This window comes from Zonotrichia albicollis, chromosome 2 (genome assembly GCF_047830755.1).
Source record: "Zonotrichia albicollis isolate bZonAlb1 chromosome 2, bZonAlb1.hap1, whole genome shotgun sequence".
Classification (NCBI taxonomy): Eukaryota; Metazoa; Chordata; class Aves; order Passeriformes; family Passerellidae; genus Zonotrichia; species Zonotrichia albicollis.
This window is the reverse complement of record NC_133820.1, coordinates 39,692,038-39,709,323: the sequence shown is the minus strand read 5'-3', so window position 1 is coordinate 39,709,323 and position 17,286 is coordinate 39,692,038. Positions and strand designations below refer to the sequence as shown.

Sequence of the window (17,286 nt, the reverse complement as noted above, 5' to 3'; positions counted from 1 at the left end):
CAGTACTTTTGGGGTTTCTCCTACCAAAGCTCTGTATTTTCTAGGCAGAATTAATGTAATTGAGTAACACTGTTCTGTAGGACTTCAGCTTAAGATTTTCTCAGATAAAGTATGAAAAGCCACTTAGGTAGAGCTCAGGTCTGGGTTAACAGTCAGTGAAACAATGCAGGATTTCTTTCACTGTTCTGCTCTGATTTCAGTGTTGCTCAATTCCTCCTGCACTTCATTCAGTTTGGCTCCTCAGATTTTATGAAGGTGTAAAAATACCACATGAGTTAGAAATATAATATGGCATAAGTAATTCCCTCAGCATGCTCTTGGAGGGAGGTGTAGAATAGAAATTGGTCTACTGGCCACCACAAAGTTTTTAAGAAGGAGAAATTTTGCCATAGCCACACTAACACTAACATGCTTTAAGGTTAAAATTGTTCTGATCTGTTCTCTTCTGAAATAATTGCCTAGCTACAAACACTTCCACAACAGTGACTGTGTTTAGCAGAGCTTAACTTGTGCTCAGACAATAAGAAAAAGGCTGGGAATTGTTTCTTATTGGTTTAGAGTTCCATACCTTGTCTATCAGGAGAAAATGCTTGAGATAGATCTGGATCATATGGCATAGAAAAGACAACATCTATTAAATATATTGCACTACCAGGAGTTCAAGGAACCCATGACATAATGCCAGTGTTTCTGCTAAATGTGAAGTACTTTCCTAAAAAGCAGATTAATTTGAGGGATGTTTTTCTTAAATAACTGCAAACATGAGAGCCACAGGATCTTTCAGGATGATGCATTTGCTTCAAATGTTACCTCAATACTGTTAAACTCTTTACTGAAATGTGACATTCTCAAAAAAAGAGAACTAAAGTGATCCTGCATTTAATCGAATATGAGAGAAGAATTACAGGTAGATGGCCAGTGGGAAAAACATAAGGTACACTGTCCATCCTAGGAATGCCTTAGAGAGGATGATTTGTGTGAAGCGTAGCAGAATTGTCTGCTAGAAACTGGAAACGGAGTGCTTGACTGTGAGTATTTTATCATAACTTGCAGGTTGTTATCCTGTTACCCCTTTTTCTAAGTGGGAAAAACCTGAAGATTCAAAGCACTGCCAGCACAGTCTTTTCTACCCGCACCAAGCCCAGAGGAGTCATGCCAAGGACTGGGCTGTGTAAGGAAGCACACTTCTGGTGCCAGAGAGCACAAGGAGCCTCTTCAGCTTCCTTATTCACCATTTTCTTCCTTATTTCTACTCTTATTTTCCTAGGAGAATGTTTCCAGCCATGAGGGTGAAAATTACAGGCTTGGATCCCCATCAGCAGTATTATATTGCCATGGACATTGTCCCTGTGGATAACAAGAGATACAGGTAAGCTTTTCAGGGGCAGAAGAAGGAATCTTGTACCAGCTTTGCTGTCAATGACAGCCTAGGACAGACTTCTGCATTAAACACCATTGCAAACATGGGCTGGAGGAGACCCTACTGATTTACACCAACATAGCTGATTTGACCAGCATCTTTAGACACCAACTCAGAGTTTTAAAACATTCTCTTGCACTTTTGGAGTGAAATCTTTCTCTTTTCAAGTAGCAGATTTAATTGAGGAGACCTCTGCCATGCATTTCCTGATTGACACAATTAGCAATCACTCTCTGAGGGAACTGGAGTAACCAATGGAGGTTATCTCCAGGGGCTGAGTTATCTCCAGCCCGTTAATCTACTTCCTCAAGAAAGGAATGGGCAAGGAGCAGCTTGGAACTAAGCCAGGCCCTTCAGGTCTGGCCTGAACTGGATTGGGTGATTTCTGTTTCAAAAGTGCTCACTGTCCAGCACGGCAGCCTCAGTGAATATTGGTCCCTGACCTACAGTTTGGAGTCACTGAGAAATTTCCCACTGCTGAGCTAAAGACAGGAAGAGGAGATTTCTCTGATATTAATGGGCTTCTGATCTTAAAAAATACTCTGGAAAACTCATGATCCTCTGCATCCCAGAAAACTCTCCAGACTGACGTGATTTATGTATTCTTATTAAAAGACCCCTGAGAGCAAGTCTTTTCTCCAAACAGTCTTGACTGAACCACATTTCAAGGATTCAGAACTGAACCTCTGCTTCAGATGCTAAATACTACATTTTTGTTCCCAAATTGTACAGAGTTTTTCCTCAGGAAAAATGCTTTTCCTGGGAAGAAGAAAGTGTTTGATACTCAGCAGGATGTTTTCCTCTTTCTAAGAGTGTCGTTCTAGCAACACTGAGATTTAAAATACATTTATTTTCTTACCCTGCTTAGCTTGTGCAGCCACATAGAGCAAATTAACAGGAAAGGAAAAGACTCCTCTTTTTTTTTTTTCTTTTTTCCCCCCCAGTTTCTTGTGCCAATACAGGAAATTAGTCACTGTTTGTAGGTAAGGACTGGAACATCTTAGCAGAACTGAGTAGAGACCCAAGAAGGGGCAGCCCAGGGCAGAGCTCAGAGGTGACAGTAGAACTGTTTGTGAAATACCTTTGAGGGAAGCAGCTGCAGATCAGGAGAAAAAAAGTGTCTAGGCAAAGCTGTGGTAGAGAAATTTATGGCATATATAGGATGGCTAGAACAGGAACACAAAATTTTTCTTTTCTAATCTCAATGTATGTAATGCTATATGGAATTCCCTTTTTTGCAACATTTCAAACCAGAAATTCTGTTTTATCAATTGTTTTACTGGTATCTATTGAATATTGTCCATTCTGGGTGAAGCCGCATGTGTCTTCCAAAGTCTGGTATGAGATACAATGCAGATTTCCAGAAATTTCAGGGTATTTATTAATATTTTCAGAGAGGACTTTGTTTACCATATTTTCCAGCCTCTTACTCTGGCTCAGAGAGGGTTAAGGAGTTGAGAGGCACATGTGGCAGAGTTTTACAGGGAAAATAACTGCAAGGTGGTTTTAATAAGGAATCAAGTCTGAACAAGTGGCTCAGGGGTAATCTGGCTTTCATTTAGAAGGTAGGAGGTTGCAATAAAGCACATTCTCCCCTGACTGCAAATGAGAGCTTGGGGTGCATGAGGGTGGCAGGGGAGGGGGAGCCCTGGATGTGTTCATGCGGTGAGTGAGTAAAAACCTCCCTTAGCCACCCACCCTTCCTCTTTCAGGTATGTGTACCACAGCTCCAAGTGGATGGTGGCTGGCAATGCTGACTCCCCAGTGCCCCCCAGGGTTTACATCCACCCTGACTCCCTGGCTTCTGGAGACACCTGGATGAGGCAGGTGGTCAGTTTTGACAAGCTCAAGCTGACCAACAACGAGCTTGATGATCAAGGCCATGTAAGTTAGAAGTTAATCCTGGTGCCTGCTGTCCTAGCCTTGCTCCTCTCAGACTTGAAAGGGTGCTGCTGCTGCTTTGATGCTCCTGTGTCCTGTTGGGCACAGGTGTCTGTGGTTGCTTCCAGATTTATGGAGGTTTTTTTTTGCTATTTTCTTCAAAATGTTGCCTGACCCTATAAAGCACTTTTCTCTTTGTTCAGAGCACAGACTTTGTCTCATACATGCTTGTAAGAAAAGGATCATTTTCTCCATATTAACTCTTACTCCATCCCTGCTCTCTTGTACATCTGGATATTGTGTAAAATATTTTTTGGGGAAGAAAAAGTCCTTTTCCTTTTGTTTTCTTTTCAGATAATCTTACATTCAATGCATAAGTATCAACCTCGTGTTCATGTCATCCGCAAGGATTTCAGCAGTGATCTCTCTCCTACAAAGCCAGTTCCTTCAGGAGATGGGGTGAAAACCTTCAACTTCCCTGAGACTGTTTTCACCACAGTGACAGCCTACCAAAACCAACAGGTAAATCCTTCATGCTCCTTTTATGTTGTGCCTTCACAAAAATAATCAGAGTGCTCTTTGTGACTGAGACGCTAACTTCTCTGAGAAGCATAGAAAAGGTACACTTTACAAAAAAAAGAAAAGAAAATGCTTGCTTGCTCTGGGGTATTGTGTAGACATGAAGTATCTAGCTAGGAAACCACCTTGAAGATAAGACGGATGTAGTTTTATTGTAAAATCAGTAACTAAGAGCAACTGTAAAGAGATGTGTTGTGTTCAAATTTCCTTGTTACCGCATGGTACGAAACTAGAGTATCCTGTCCTCAATATAATTTTAAGGCAGTAAAACTATAACTCCAGATCAGTTCTCTTAAAGACAAAGCAGTTGGGTTTTTTATAGCAGTGAAGGAAAAAGTTTTGAAAAGGCCCAATCTCATCAGTTTGTTGACAAAATAAGCCTTTGAATGCATGTATTGCATATAAACTGAAATTCTCATGCATGCGTGTCTTTTGCGATGGGGTCAGGTAAGGGGTCAAGTTATGCGCCCGAAATTTAGGAAAGTAAACTTCCACTTCTGCAAGGAGATGGTCATTAGGATCTCCTGGGAGCCTGCCCTTAGGAACAGGGCATGGAGCAGAGTAGAGGTGGCAGATCTCTAAGGGAGTCTTCCATACAGGCCAACAACCAGGAGCCAGAAATCAGACAAGAAAGTCAAGAGAGCAGCATGGCTGAGTAGGGACCTGCTGGGAAAACCAGATGGAAAGAAACAAATGCACAGGCAGTAGAAACCAAGACAGGTACCCCGTATAGGGACTGGGTGAGGAAAGCCATGGCAAAGCTGGAACTAGACATGGTAAGGGATGCAAAGCATAACAAGAAGGGATTCTACAGTTAAGTTAACCAGGAAAGGAAGGTTAAAGAAGGTGTACCTCCCCCTCATAACCAATGCTAGAAAACTGGAAGCAACTGATGGGAAGTCTGAGGTACTTAACACCTTTTTTTGCCTTTGTCTTCAAATAAGTGAGTCCTTTCTTCTTGTACATCTTGAGTGGATGGACAGCAGGATGGAGACTGGGTAAGCAAAATGCTTCCCACTGTAAGTAAGGATCAGAAAAGAAGGCTTTGGAGTGACATAATTGCAGTCTTCCAGTACCAGAAGGGAGCCTACAAGAAAGATGGAGAGACTTTTTACAAGGGCATGTAGTGACAGGTTAAGAGGAATGGTTTCAAAGTGGAAGAAAGTAGGTTTAGTTTAGATATTACAAAGTAATTATTTACGGTAATGATGGTGAGGCACTGGCACAGGTTGCCCAGAGAAGCTGTGGGTGCCCCATCCCTGGAAGTGTTCAAGGCCAGGTTGGATGGGACCTTGAGCAACCTGGTCTAGAGGAAGGTGTCCCTGCCCATGGCACATGGGTTTGAACAAGATGATCTTTATGGTCCCTTCCAACCCAAAGCATTCTGTGATTTTATGATAATTTGTGTTTGATTTGGGTCTTGCATAGTTATGAGACTTAGTATTGACTTTAGATACCATAAGGAAAAGATGTCACCACAGCAGGACTCTTTCTCTAGGGACCTTGACTTTGTTAGTGAGCTACACTTTTCTTAAACTAGACTTCAGCCCTCTGGAACTGAAGGTCAGACCCCTATTAAATCAGCTTAAGGCAGATTGCAATTTTTAACCAATTTGTAACAACTGTGAATTCTTGCAATTTAGTGAAATGTTACAGAGTTTTTTTATTTTGCAATGTATAAGAGAGCACAGGTGCAGACAGTGCTCCCATGACTGCTTCTTTTTCTTCCCATGACTCCCAGCTTTTTTTTCCAATCTGGTCCCCTTGAGTTGACTTAAATCAGGATCCAAAATGCATCAAAAACATTGCAACACACTGGTGGGTTTGCTATCATTGCAGCATGGGAAACTTCCTGCTCCCCTTGTCCAAATGCAGATACTCCATAAATCTTGACTGTAGATCAGACAAAGAAGGAGGATAGGGAAAGGAGAAGAAATTACAGGAATTAAGCCTGTCAGTCTTCCTTAATGACTGGAATTATAAGACATAATTACACAGGGAGGGAGGTGCTAAAGGAGGAATCCCTGTCAGGGATTGGCACCATAAGCTGCCTCACCATAAAGAAATGCTGACATTTCTGTCTCTCTGAATTCCAAATGTTTGGGAATTTTGTTCAAAAAGATCTGGGGGACACAATGACATTTTTATAATACCAGTGAGGAGATTCTGGTGGGCTGGAGAAACATTTTCCTTAAAACCAAATCTAAATCCCCTGAATCTGCCTGCATGCCCTCCAGTGGCTGCAGAGTGTTGCCTTACTGGGGGAAGCATCTCTGGAAACAATTGTAAAATGTTAGCAAATCCACCACAGGGATTCCCTCTGCTGTAATTCCATCCTCCACAGAACATATCTGTCTCTGTACACACAAGTCCCAGGACAGCTGCAAAGTCAGGCTAGCGGAAATTAAGTTCACAAATTAAGCTTCTGCAAAAATAGGAGCTGCATTCCAGATCTGAGGTTAATATCCAGAGTAAGGGCTTGGTTCTGACAGAAGCAAAACACCTGCAAATCCCCTTCAGATCAGACTGCATTAAACTAGTCCCTTTTGAGCAGTTTCAGTGAAACCACCTCAAATTTGGTAGGATCTGGAGATCTCACTCTTCTTTCATTCCAAACATAGAATCTCTAGGACAAGCTGAGGCTGGCAGAGGGAAGCTCTTGTGCTACACTGGGTTGTGGAATAGCCAGCAGGGAGTATAATACCACAGGCTGCAAGGTCAAAATCCCACTGTTATAGCCCATATTTACCAACATGAAATTCATGCTTAAAATTAAAACGCAAATGAAGATTCCCCCAAAGCACTCAGTCTGGCTGCTACATCCTTTATTCAGAGGAGGAAAAAAAAAATTACAGACCAGAAAACTCTGGAGGGCTGCCTAAATGGTGACCAGAGCCACAGTAACTTGTGGGTGTGACTGGGTGACCACCCAACATCTTTGGGGGCTGTAGCCTGTGCTTTTCTCTTCAGCATTGTCTGAAGGTCCATGAGTTGCCTCCAGGTGCTGGATATCTGGAGTGTTGAGGCTGAGATAACTCAGATAGCAGCCAAACTTCAGCAGTATGCCTGCTTCCCAAATCACGTGGCCATTGATAAATAACAGCTCCTGGGGCTTTGCAGCTGGTGTACTTCTACTCCAGGAACAATTTCTCAGCCCCAGCACTGTGCCAGGTTTCCTAATGCTACCATGACTTCTGTCTCTGGTGACATGTTTTGGTAAGCAGATTATCTGTTCATGGACAATGGAAGGGCACATTTGACAGAGGTCTGGGGAAATAAGTGTGAAAGATCATTGTAGAGGTGGCTTGGGCAAGAATGGAAATCATCCTCATTTTTCATTTGTTGAAAGAAAAAAATATGAAGATATCATGAATTCTCTTTTTCTTCCTTTTAGATCACCAGATTAAAAATTGACAGAAACCCCTTTGCCAAAGGTTTCAGAGATTCTGGGAGAAACAGGTAACAGAAGCTTGTTTGTGTTTCCTCACTGATCTCTTCCCTCCTTTCCCTGATGGGTTCACAGGGCAAATGTCTATGGTTGAGAAAGGCAAGTTTTTCCTTTTAAAACAAAAAACAGAGATAGAAAGATAGGGGATTGCAGATTGTAAAACAGACAAATAGGTTACAGCTTTACACTGTGCAAATAATTATTCTTTATTACATGTAGGGTTGTCTGAAGGACATTTTAAAATTTTAATTTTCACAGGAAATGCCAAAACTTGGAGAGCAAATGCTTGCTTTATGTTAGAAGAAAAAATTAGTTTTTCATAGGTGTGCAGGATAAAAGTGCAAAAATGTTCTAGTTTCAAATAATTTCAGTTTTTATTCAGCAGTGTCCAATGGTTTCACTTTGACTGTGTTGCTTAATTTTGTCTTTCCCATAACGATTTATATGGGAAGATTAGGTAGAATGCCTTAAATATTATTTAGAAGAAATTATATTTTAACAGCACAGTAGTTAAAATGGAACTTTAATCAATCCCCCCATTGTATTACTAAAAGACATTACAGAGTTCTCAAAAAAAGGTAAGTAATCAAAAAAATCAAAAAAAGTTTCAACTTTTTCTGCCATTCATGAATCCTGCAGCAAAATGTGCAGCAGATCTAAATATCTCAGATCTAAGTGAGGTAGGTATCCTTTACATCAGTGTAACAAAGGCTTTAAACCTTAATTATACAATTAGACATATATGACTACATTACAAGAAGCCTAGGGTTGTAAAGCAAAGCTCTGAGTGTGCAGCCCAGGGTAAAAGCTGTGTGCATAGCCCTCATTTGCTGTCCCCATGGGTGCTGTAACTCAATTTTACTTGCATGCTCCTGTTGTGTGTGTTTACCAGGACTGCTGTCTCCTTCATAAGGAGTTTGGTGAGGTCAGTGCTCATGAATGGGCAACTGCCCTGTGTTTTCCACCACTCACTTCAGTGCTACGCTCTCCATCATCCCAAAAAAGGCATTCAAAGGACCTGAGCTCAGCTCCTCTGCTCTCATCTTACTGAATTTATGCATGAAGATGTTGCCACTGTCATTTAATCCCCACTGTGATCACCAGTTCTCCTTGAGGCATATGTGGCTTTTATTCTGCTTCCCTCTCCTTGTGGGGAAAGCAAAGTGTGTCCTGGGTATGGGATCTTCCCGGTGTGCACAGATCCAGCTGCACTGGGGGCTGGGTTTGGGAGAGGGATTGATGCAGTTCCAGGTACATGGTGGGCTGTATTAATGTGGAAGGCATTAATAAGGTCCTAGCTCAGTGAATTTGGACAGTTTCCTGAAAAGGTTGGGAATTGCTGATCTCTGTAGCTCATTGATTTAAGAAAGGGCAGGAAATTGCTACACGGCTGCAGCTGTGGGGAGGGCTCAGTAAGGCTCTCTGCTGATGTAAAGAGGAATTAAAATCTTTAAGGTATTACACATCAAAGGGAGCAGCCTGAGGCTTTAGGGAGAAAAAAACAGGCAAAGGTATTTGCAAGCATATATAGCAGTCAGGCGCCTGCCTCACAAGCAGGGGTCTGGCTGCAGTTGCACTGCTGTTGTCAGCTAGGGGAGGACACAAATGCTCAGCTGCCTCCTTCCCAGAGCACACATACACAGATATTCCCATAGGAGAGAGGAAAGCATTGAAGTCCAAGCTGTGTGTGGAAAGGACTTTCCAAATGGGACTTTCCTTAACTGTGCTGGATGGCTTTTCCCTCCCTTGTGAATCTGTAATCTCATTAGGATCACTGGTCAAAAACCAATTGTGATACTCTGCAACTTCCCACGTCCTTCCCACAGCTTCAGTCAACTGCAGTGCCTCAAACTGTGGCTGGAGAAGGTCCTGCTGAAAATGAAAATTTCTCCTTTGCAAAAGAAATAGGGTAATTTGAAGAAGGGCTATTTGTGAATCAGGCAAGTGAGTAGTACATGTTCAAGTGGTTTTATGTATAAAGTCTTAAGAGAAAAAATAAAGCCATGGCAGCAGCAAGAGACAGAGACACAGAATTCTGAGGCAACTCCAGGACATCCTATTCCAGAGACATTGGATACTGAGTCAGAGCCATGGTTAGAGTTTGCCAGGAGACGATGGAGGAAAGAACTCCCAGGGAAAAAGCAGTGCATGGTGGAAGAAAAGGAACTCTTAAGCCACTTCTTTCCTAGCATATTTCCTTTCTGCTTTATGTTGAGGCTCTTTCATTAAATGGAGATGGATATTTTTCCTCCAGTTATTTATTGTTATTGTTTCATTGCTGTCTCCTGCTGCAGAAATTGTGGAGGTGACTGTTGTTTTTAAAACTAGCTTTCATTTTGGATCTTTTGCTTCCATCAGCTTGCAGCCTGCCCCTTTATTTCCTGTGATCTCCCTTCATCAGTGCAAGTGGCTGCTAAAACCCTGCTGCTCTGGGGATGCCCCATCATGGTGTCACTGACTGTATCCATATGGGGGAGCAGACTTTTCCCAAATCCTTTCTTGGATCTCTGTCACTTATTTTCATGAGTGTCTCTCTCCAGTCCTTACTGCCTCAGCCTTTGAGCTGGGAGAAGGAACACTGAGGTGTTTCAGAGGGAAGGATGGAAACAGCTCAGCAGCTTGCTAATGTTAAGCAGTCTTTGAGCACTCAAACCATGTTAAGCAATGGGGCTCAGGAATCTAACCATGAGCCTTGTTGGATGGCAGAGGTAGCCTGTGATTGAAGGTCAGTCCTAGTTCATGTTTATTAGAGATTCTCTCTATCTGAGTTTTGGGCTTTCCTCACTTTTTGCAAAAGCACATAAAGTCTCTGTAAAAATGCAACAAAAGAAGTTCCCGATGTTGAAAGAGAAGTTTCCTGGTGGTGAAAGGATACCCACATAATGTATGAATAAGGCAGGTTATTACTTGGTTGCTTTCCTGGACTCCAAGAGATTGAGAAACCTGTTTTTGACATATGGAGCTCAGCTAGCCAAATGTTTGGGTAGTGAGGGTGCAGGTTTAATGCCACAGAGGTTATTTTTAGAGACTGGGTAAAGTTCATCTGACAGTGGGATGCTTGCAGCAGCTCCTTATCCAGGAGGAAGTCAGAAGGGAAAACAGTCAGGAAATTCAACAGGGTGATGGAAGAAAAAGACCCTAGGCTGAAGGAAAAGCCAGAACTTTCCTTTCAGATGTGGGCAGCTGAGGTGAATAAAAGTTGTTTGTTTGGAAATACTGTTTGAGCTTTGTCTAGGATAAGAGAGCCAGGAGGACACTTGGACCCAATAGTTTGGCTTCCCCAGCAAACAATGAAATGATGGCCTGAATCATGTATGCAGTGGGAATGGCAAGATCAGCCATATGGGATGGATTATGGAGGTGCACAGATAGCTCGTTTCATTTTTCAGACAATGGAACTGTTTCATTTATTGCCTATTATTAAAACTTTATAGCACTAAAAATAAAAGAATGAATGAAAAAGAGAGAGCAAATTTTGGATCCCTTTTAAAGCACTGACCTTATTAAAAAAATTGCTGGCAGTGAGACCTCTTATGATAGTTTTTTTTTTTTTACTTCCTTCATAAAGATGGTATGAGAGGGAAGGGTTTATGGCCTGATAGATATTTTGAAGTTAATTTTTCAGTGCAGTTCCTTGGAAGAGAAAGTAGATGCCAAATGGATAATGTTCAGCACACTTGGTATCAGCAACCCTCAGCAAAGGCCCTCCAAATTTCCTGACATTTCAGAAACACTGAAAACAATTATTTTTTGTCAACATTTATTATTGTCCCAAAATATCTCTTCATTGGCCGGGTGGGGATCCTTTTCCTTGTTAGGGGATGGAACACACATACAGAATGGCACTCCAGTATTTCTGCTGACACCAATGTCATGAACTGCTACAGGAGAGGCAGTTATTAGAGTTGACAGGGATTAAACTTCATGATTCCCATCTCATCCCCTCAACATTTTCCTTCAAAAATAGGAATTCATTGCAGACAGAAGAAAGGCTGGGGCTAGGGCTGTAAAATCAGTACACAAAGGTCGTGTGCCTTCTCACCAAGAGCTGTTTTTAGCATGAATTCATGTTTTTTCCTCTGCAATACTCCATTCATAGTGTGGTAGGTGCCTAGGCGGCTAGCACATGAAGCTGCTGTTTCATGGCTCTTGTCTGATACCTGAAAAGATGTGAAAATTCAGTAAGGATGTCTTCTGCTTAGAAGCTGTTTTAAAAACACCCACAACATTTTTTTCTGCATGAAGAAAAAGAGCCCCAAAACCCAGAAACCAAAGATAAAAAAAAAAAGAAACCCACAAACTAATGGGAAAAAAGGTTGGCCTAGTATATAGAGGCTTGAATTTGTGAGTAGAAGTGGACATAAGTTTGATCTCTGTCACCCACGTGCTCAGAGAGGATATTTTTATACACATGTTCAACATATGCAAACTTGTGGGGAGTAAAGGACTCGCATTTGGGACAGGAAGAGCCAGCTGTGGAGTTTTACATTCATTCTTCAGGTACCTGTGACACCACACTGCCCTCAGCTTTGCAGGGCAAGGCCACACTGCTGTTGCCAGCAGTCACATTGTGGAAGGGGAAGGGTGGCAGGAGCTGTGTTCACAGCAAGGGGGATGCTGTAGAACTGCTCCCCTGGAGCAGCAGGAGGTAAGTCCCTGTTGGTGTTGGCATCTTTCCTTCCTCTGACATGCAGGGCAGGAATAGAGCAGCTTTACAAGCTGCTCTGACACTCTCAGTGCTGCCATTTACCCCCTATCAGCTCACAGACCCAGTCAAGTCCAACCCTTGAAAGCAATATATTATTCCAAATTTACTGTTTTATTTCTTCTTTTTATTATGTCCTGGCTATTCTCTTTTTTTCCTTTTCTTTTAGAAGCAGAAATTATAAGGTGTCTTTGAGAATTGTATTGATATAGGGGAAAGTGTTAGATGGAGAGCTAGAAACCTTGAATCGTGAGTCAATTGATGAGCTGATAATGATGTAGGGAGAGGCAAGGGTAATAGATTTAATCTACTTTTAGCGCCTCCATGAGCCACCTCCTGTTAGGGTCTGGATTTCACTGAAGTGAGTTGTGAGACCAGAGCTAGAGCGCAGTGCTGGTGCAAAGTGGGGTTGTGTACCTGGGGACCTAAGGACTGAGCCAGCCAGTGTGTCACTGCTCTCAGTAAGCTGGCCTCCCTGCTTCCCCACATGATCCTGTGGCAGACACAGAGCAGCTGGAGTAGCACAGCTGGACCTTTTAGTCTGCATTTCTGATACATTACGTGGTTCTAATCATCAAGGCAGGTCCTTTCAACAGCAGGTCTGGCTGCACTGCAACTTGCTTAGGGCATTTTATGCCCCCTGGATATACAGTACCAGACAGTCTTCCCTCAGTGTTTGGGCTGGGGATCATTTCTTGAGGCTGCAAAAAAGGTACTGTTCTCTTCCTGGCTGTGTGTGTTGAGAAGCAGATGGAGTCTGAACATGTGTGACTTTCACACACAGGGAGCAGAGGAAATCCTGGGGGTGGTAGTGGTAGTCAAAGGGCAGCTCCTGCACACAGAGCACAGCTTAGCTGATGGGCTCAATTTCTGCCCTGCCTTGTTGCATCTGAGCTCCATGAACTGGCAGAGGCCACTGTATTAACCAAATAGTTTTGTTGTAATGTGCTCAGTGCTAGTGTGAGACTGCTATGCAGAGATGTCTTCTGTTTCTACTTCTAACAGCTTAGCAGCTAATAAACACCATGCAACAACCTCTCTTCTAAACCTCCTCTTAAAATACAGAGTTTGGTTTGCCAACTCCAGTGTATTTAAAGCATCCAGGCTTCCGGGGAGACTTTGGAAAGTTAACTGAGTGAGTGGAGGCATGTGCAGAAAGACATTTTCAGAAGGAAAAGGCAGCTCCAGTGTCAGCTCAACATCTGATGGGCAGCTCTGGGGATGTTGTGCCTTTTGCATTGAAAGGGGATATGTTACCGCATTTGATGAAGAATCTCTCCTGGTATTCAGTCAGTGCAAGGGCTGTAACCTACTGTGGGAAAACAGGCTGGGGAAGGTGAGGAATGGGGAATAGAGCGGTGTGCAGCTTCCACTGAGGAGAGTTTTTCCTGGGAAGAAACTCCAGTGGGTTTGATAACACACCTCTGTCCTCACTGAGTCTGTGGCACTAAGAGACTTCCATCAGAGCTAGGAGTTTGTGGTGACAACAAGAAAAAATCTGAGACCCTAGCCTTTCAAGAAGAAAAATTCTCAATCAGTTTTTGGCTTCTTCTCTTTGATAAGTGTTTTTGATGAGTTAGAGACCCAAAGCAGCTACATCACTGACCTTTTAGAAATAGCATCTTATGCATTTCTAGTTGAAGTTCAAAACCAAGAAGATTGCCTTTTTGATGGCTTCTCATAGCACTTTGGAACAATGTCCAGAACTATGAGGTGGCAGGGAAAGGCAATTCACAAAATCTCTCTGATGACATAGTCTGAATCCCAGGCCTTCTTTATTTGCATGACGGCTTACATCCAAAATTGTGGAGGGCCACTTAATGATAAATTGAGTATGCCTTAAGGAGCTGACAGTCGTGTGTCCTCTGGAAAGCAGACAGAAGGCTTGGGATTCTTGCTAGAAAGGAAAAAGGCATTTAGAGACCGCTAGGAACTTCAGAAATCCTGGGCTGGGGAAATTTCATTTTACTGTCGTGGTCAGCACCTGTGCGGGAAGACTGACTTGAGGAATTCACAGATGCCAAGGTGACCTTTCAGTGGCCACTGGCAGCCTGCCAAGCAAGGTCAGAGCCTTCTTTCTTCAGCTCCTGTATCCCCAGCTGGTTGATGTTCTTATTCACTCCTTCTTTTCTCTTATTCACTCCTTCTTTTCTTTCTTTGCACAGGACGGGGCTGGAGGCCATCATGGAGACCTACGCCTTTTGGAGGCCCCCCGTGCGCACTCTCACATTTGAAGATTTCACTACCATGCAGAAGCAGCAAGGTGAGTGAACAAAGAGATGGCAAGCAAGAGATTGCTCTCTCTCCTGCAGAAAGAGCAGGAGAAGAGGACATAAAAGCAGCAATGCACTTTGCTGTGTGTCCAGTGACTGGAATGGGGATGTCACACACGTTGTTGAGCTCTTGGCTGAAGTGAGAGGACACAGAGCTGAGAGGGGGATGGAAACAGTGGACAGGCCACATCTTATGAGATGTGATGGAATACCTTGGGCTCCCTGGTCTCCCTAGAGGTAGAGTCCAAAGAGCTAGAAGGAGGAACAGGAAGGATTGTAGGGTTGGGCAAACCAGCCCAAGTACACAGCATGAGTTAAATGTGAAGAGAACACAGAAAGATTGAGGAAATGCTCAGCTGTGTCAGACACTGTTGTTCATTTACAGTTTACATCTGCCATTTGTATACAAACACAAGGGGAAGTAATGGAGTGGGAGTGGGATTTTCCCCCTGGAAGTTTTAGGAGACCGAGAATATGTCTCCCTTTGGGGTCATGCTACCCTGATTTCAAAACACAGTGGCCTTGTTGGAGACACTTTCTTCTAGTAAGAATCTGGGAGGAATTATTGGATAGGCCAAGTGTTCATGCTGTGTCTTTTCATAGCTTCTGCCCTTTACATATCTCATTAGTTAAGTAGGGCTTTCATCTCTAGTTTCAGGCCACGTTGCTATTTTGCTTTTTGCAGAGGTAGGTCTTTCCCATTCACTTTAGGGCAGCTATTTCTAGTTAAAAACAGTGATCCCTGAGAAAGAGTTATCAAGGCAGCAGCCTGATACTTTTTTTTTTATTGCAATGTACATGCAAGAAAAGAGACAATTCAAAATGGTGTTCAAATGTGACACCAGCAAAGGTAAGCAATCAACACCAAATGCCTGCCTTGTGTAGCAGATCTTCAGCCTCTCACATTCAAGCTTGACATCACCCCCAAAACTTCCCTCCAGACCTTGCATCCACCTAGGGATGGATGGTGTGTCCTCCTCGAGATGCAGGGAAGCAGCAATGGCTGTTGGGGTTGTCCATCACCGAGGCAGAATCAGAAGAGTGTTCAGCTGAGGAATCTCTTCTTGCTTGTTGACTGTCCCCCATGCCACTTCCACATGCAACACCCCAGGGCCCAGGTCACCTGCTAAATAATTTTTCTGATGGCACAGCAGAGAAGTATGACAGAGCACACTCCAGCCAGCTCTGTTAGACTCCCCATGCATGGTCTTCACCTGACCACCCAACTTCTCTTGAACAGCACACCATGGGGCAGGAGGGACTTTGCACAAGCCCGGGGGTTTGTTTCGAGGAGCACTTGTGGTGGGGCACGTGGTCAGAGATGGGTTAAAGCAAGGGTTTAGAAATGTTTTCATCACCCACCTAAAGAGAAACATAACAGTCTCTCCTCCTGGTCACAGTCACTGAAGCAGCCTCTCTCCAATGTCTCACCCCCTATCCGGGCTGGCCTGCCTCCCTCCCCTCAGTTATCAGATAACATCCTAGTGCCAGGTCCAGCTACTGCTTACGTGGTAAGGTAATATTAGGAAAGGAAAATATTTAATGTATTTTTAGCTTGTTATAATATAGTTTGGCAGCTGAAAAGCCAGAAAGCAAGCCAGTACCCTGTAACCAGCAGGCCCTGTGCACCACCACCGCTGCACCACAGACAATAAAGCCTAGGGCAGCCCTTAACTGAAGCTGTGTTCACAGGTTGATCTCAAAACCAAATAACTCATTACAAAAGGGTTTTTGAGCTCTGCATTTAGCCATATGAATTAATAAATCAGAAATATTCCAATCCTCACAGTGCTCGTCTCTCTGGTAACTGCTGTAACAAGCTGACCCCTGGTCTCAAAAATAGGTGCAAAGCTAAGGTACAAACATGCTCTATTTTAATTTCTGGCTGCTGGGACAGCCCCCTAAGGCAAGGACAAACATGCTGGTATGGAGTCCTTGGAATTGCTGACAGAAAGAGCAAAAACTGCTGAGGTGGCTTTAAGCCACATGTGATTCCTCCCTCCAAATGTAAGACAACCAGGATATATCATGCTCACACCTCTTCGTCTCCTTGTTTTCAATCACACGAGCTGGGTGACAGGTGAGTAAATCACTGCTGTTTAGGAGCTGACATCAGCATAAGCCATTGAACCTCTGATCCTCTGAGACTTTACGTTGATGTGACTTGCCCCAGTGTTTCCTCCTCTGCCTCATCTGGAGCTTCAGTGCTCTGAGCTGCATGGTGTCATCTCATACCCTTATACATTTATGAATTAGAAACTTTAGGGTTTTTTTTTTTTATAAACTGATATTTTAATTCCAGATCCTGCTGGTTTCATCAAAGCTGGGTGGATATCTGACATTTCTGAATAAACATTTGAGGAAATGCAAACTTTCCTTTTATCCCCTGAAATGTTTGTTGGGAAATTGCATGGGGGCTACGGGAAAGTTTTGAGAGTAGAGGTGTGCACTGCAGCTAAAGAGCAGTGAGTTCTCATTGCAGAGAGACAAGATGAGGGCAGCAAGAGTGGCCACATGCCCAAGACTGATGAGGAGCAAGCCATGGTTATCCAGCCTGTGAGGAGAGAGAGAATAGATAAAAGTACTAAAATAAGATGCTGTCTGTGGTGACAGGAAAAAATACAGTACGTTCTAGTTACATGAAGTTTAAGGACGTGCTGTAACAGTTTCCCTGTAGGAACTGTGGAATTCAGTTTTGATTTTCCAGAGACGGATCCATCCTACTGTAATAGGAAAAATTACACTCTCTGGGGCAAAAATTTGGGGCATCAGCCACATAAAAATGGTGTCTTCCTTGCTTTCAAGCTAAATTGTTCTGTGCTACCTGAATTTTCCAAGATAGTTTTGCCTAACAAATCCAACTGAATTATTTGGCCAGGTTAGAGATTTGACTGATAAAAATAACTGTATAAATGTGATGTTTTTTTGGAGAGCATTTAATTTACTGCCACATGTGCCAGTTTCAACAAGCTAGTGTGTA

At 43.1% G+C, this 17,286-nt stretch overlaps 1 protein-coding gene across 1 annotated transcript in view; it reads left to right on the top strand.

Annotated features, from left to right (window-relative positions):
- TBX15 (T-box transcription factor 15) overlaps positions 1 to 17,286 on the top strand; it is an 89,568-nt gene that overhangs the window by 59,459 nt on the left and 12,823 nt on the right. Inside the window, exons 3-7 of the mRNA XM_005486075.4 lie at positions 1,268 to 1,369; positions 3,133 to 3,304; positions 3,656 to 3,823; positions 7,275 to 7,339; positions 14,199 to 14,296. Of these exons, the coding sequence (XP_005486132.2) occupies positions 1,268 to 1,369; positions 3,133 to 3,304; positions 3,656 to 3,823; positions 7,275 to 7,339; positions 14,199 to 14,296 (605 nt within the window). The remainder of the gene's footprint in view (positions 1 to 1,267; positions 1,370 to 3,132; positions 3,305 to 3,655; positions 3,824 to 7,274; positions 7,340 to 14,198; positions 14,297 to 17,286) is intronic.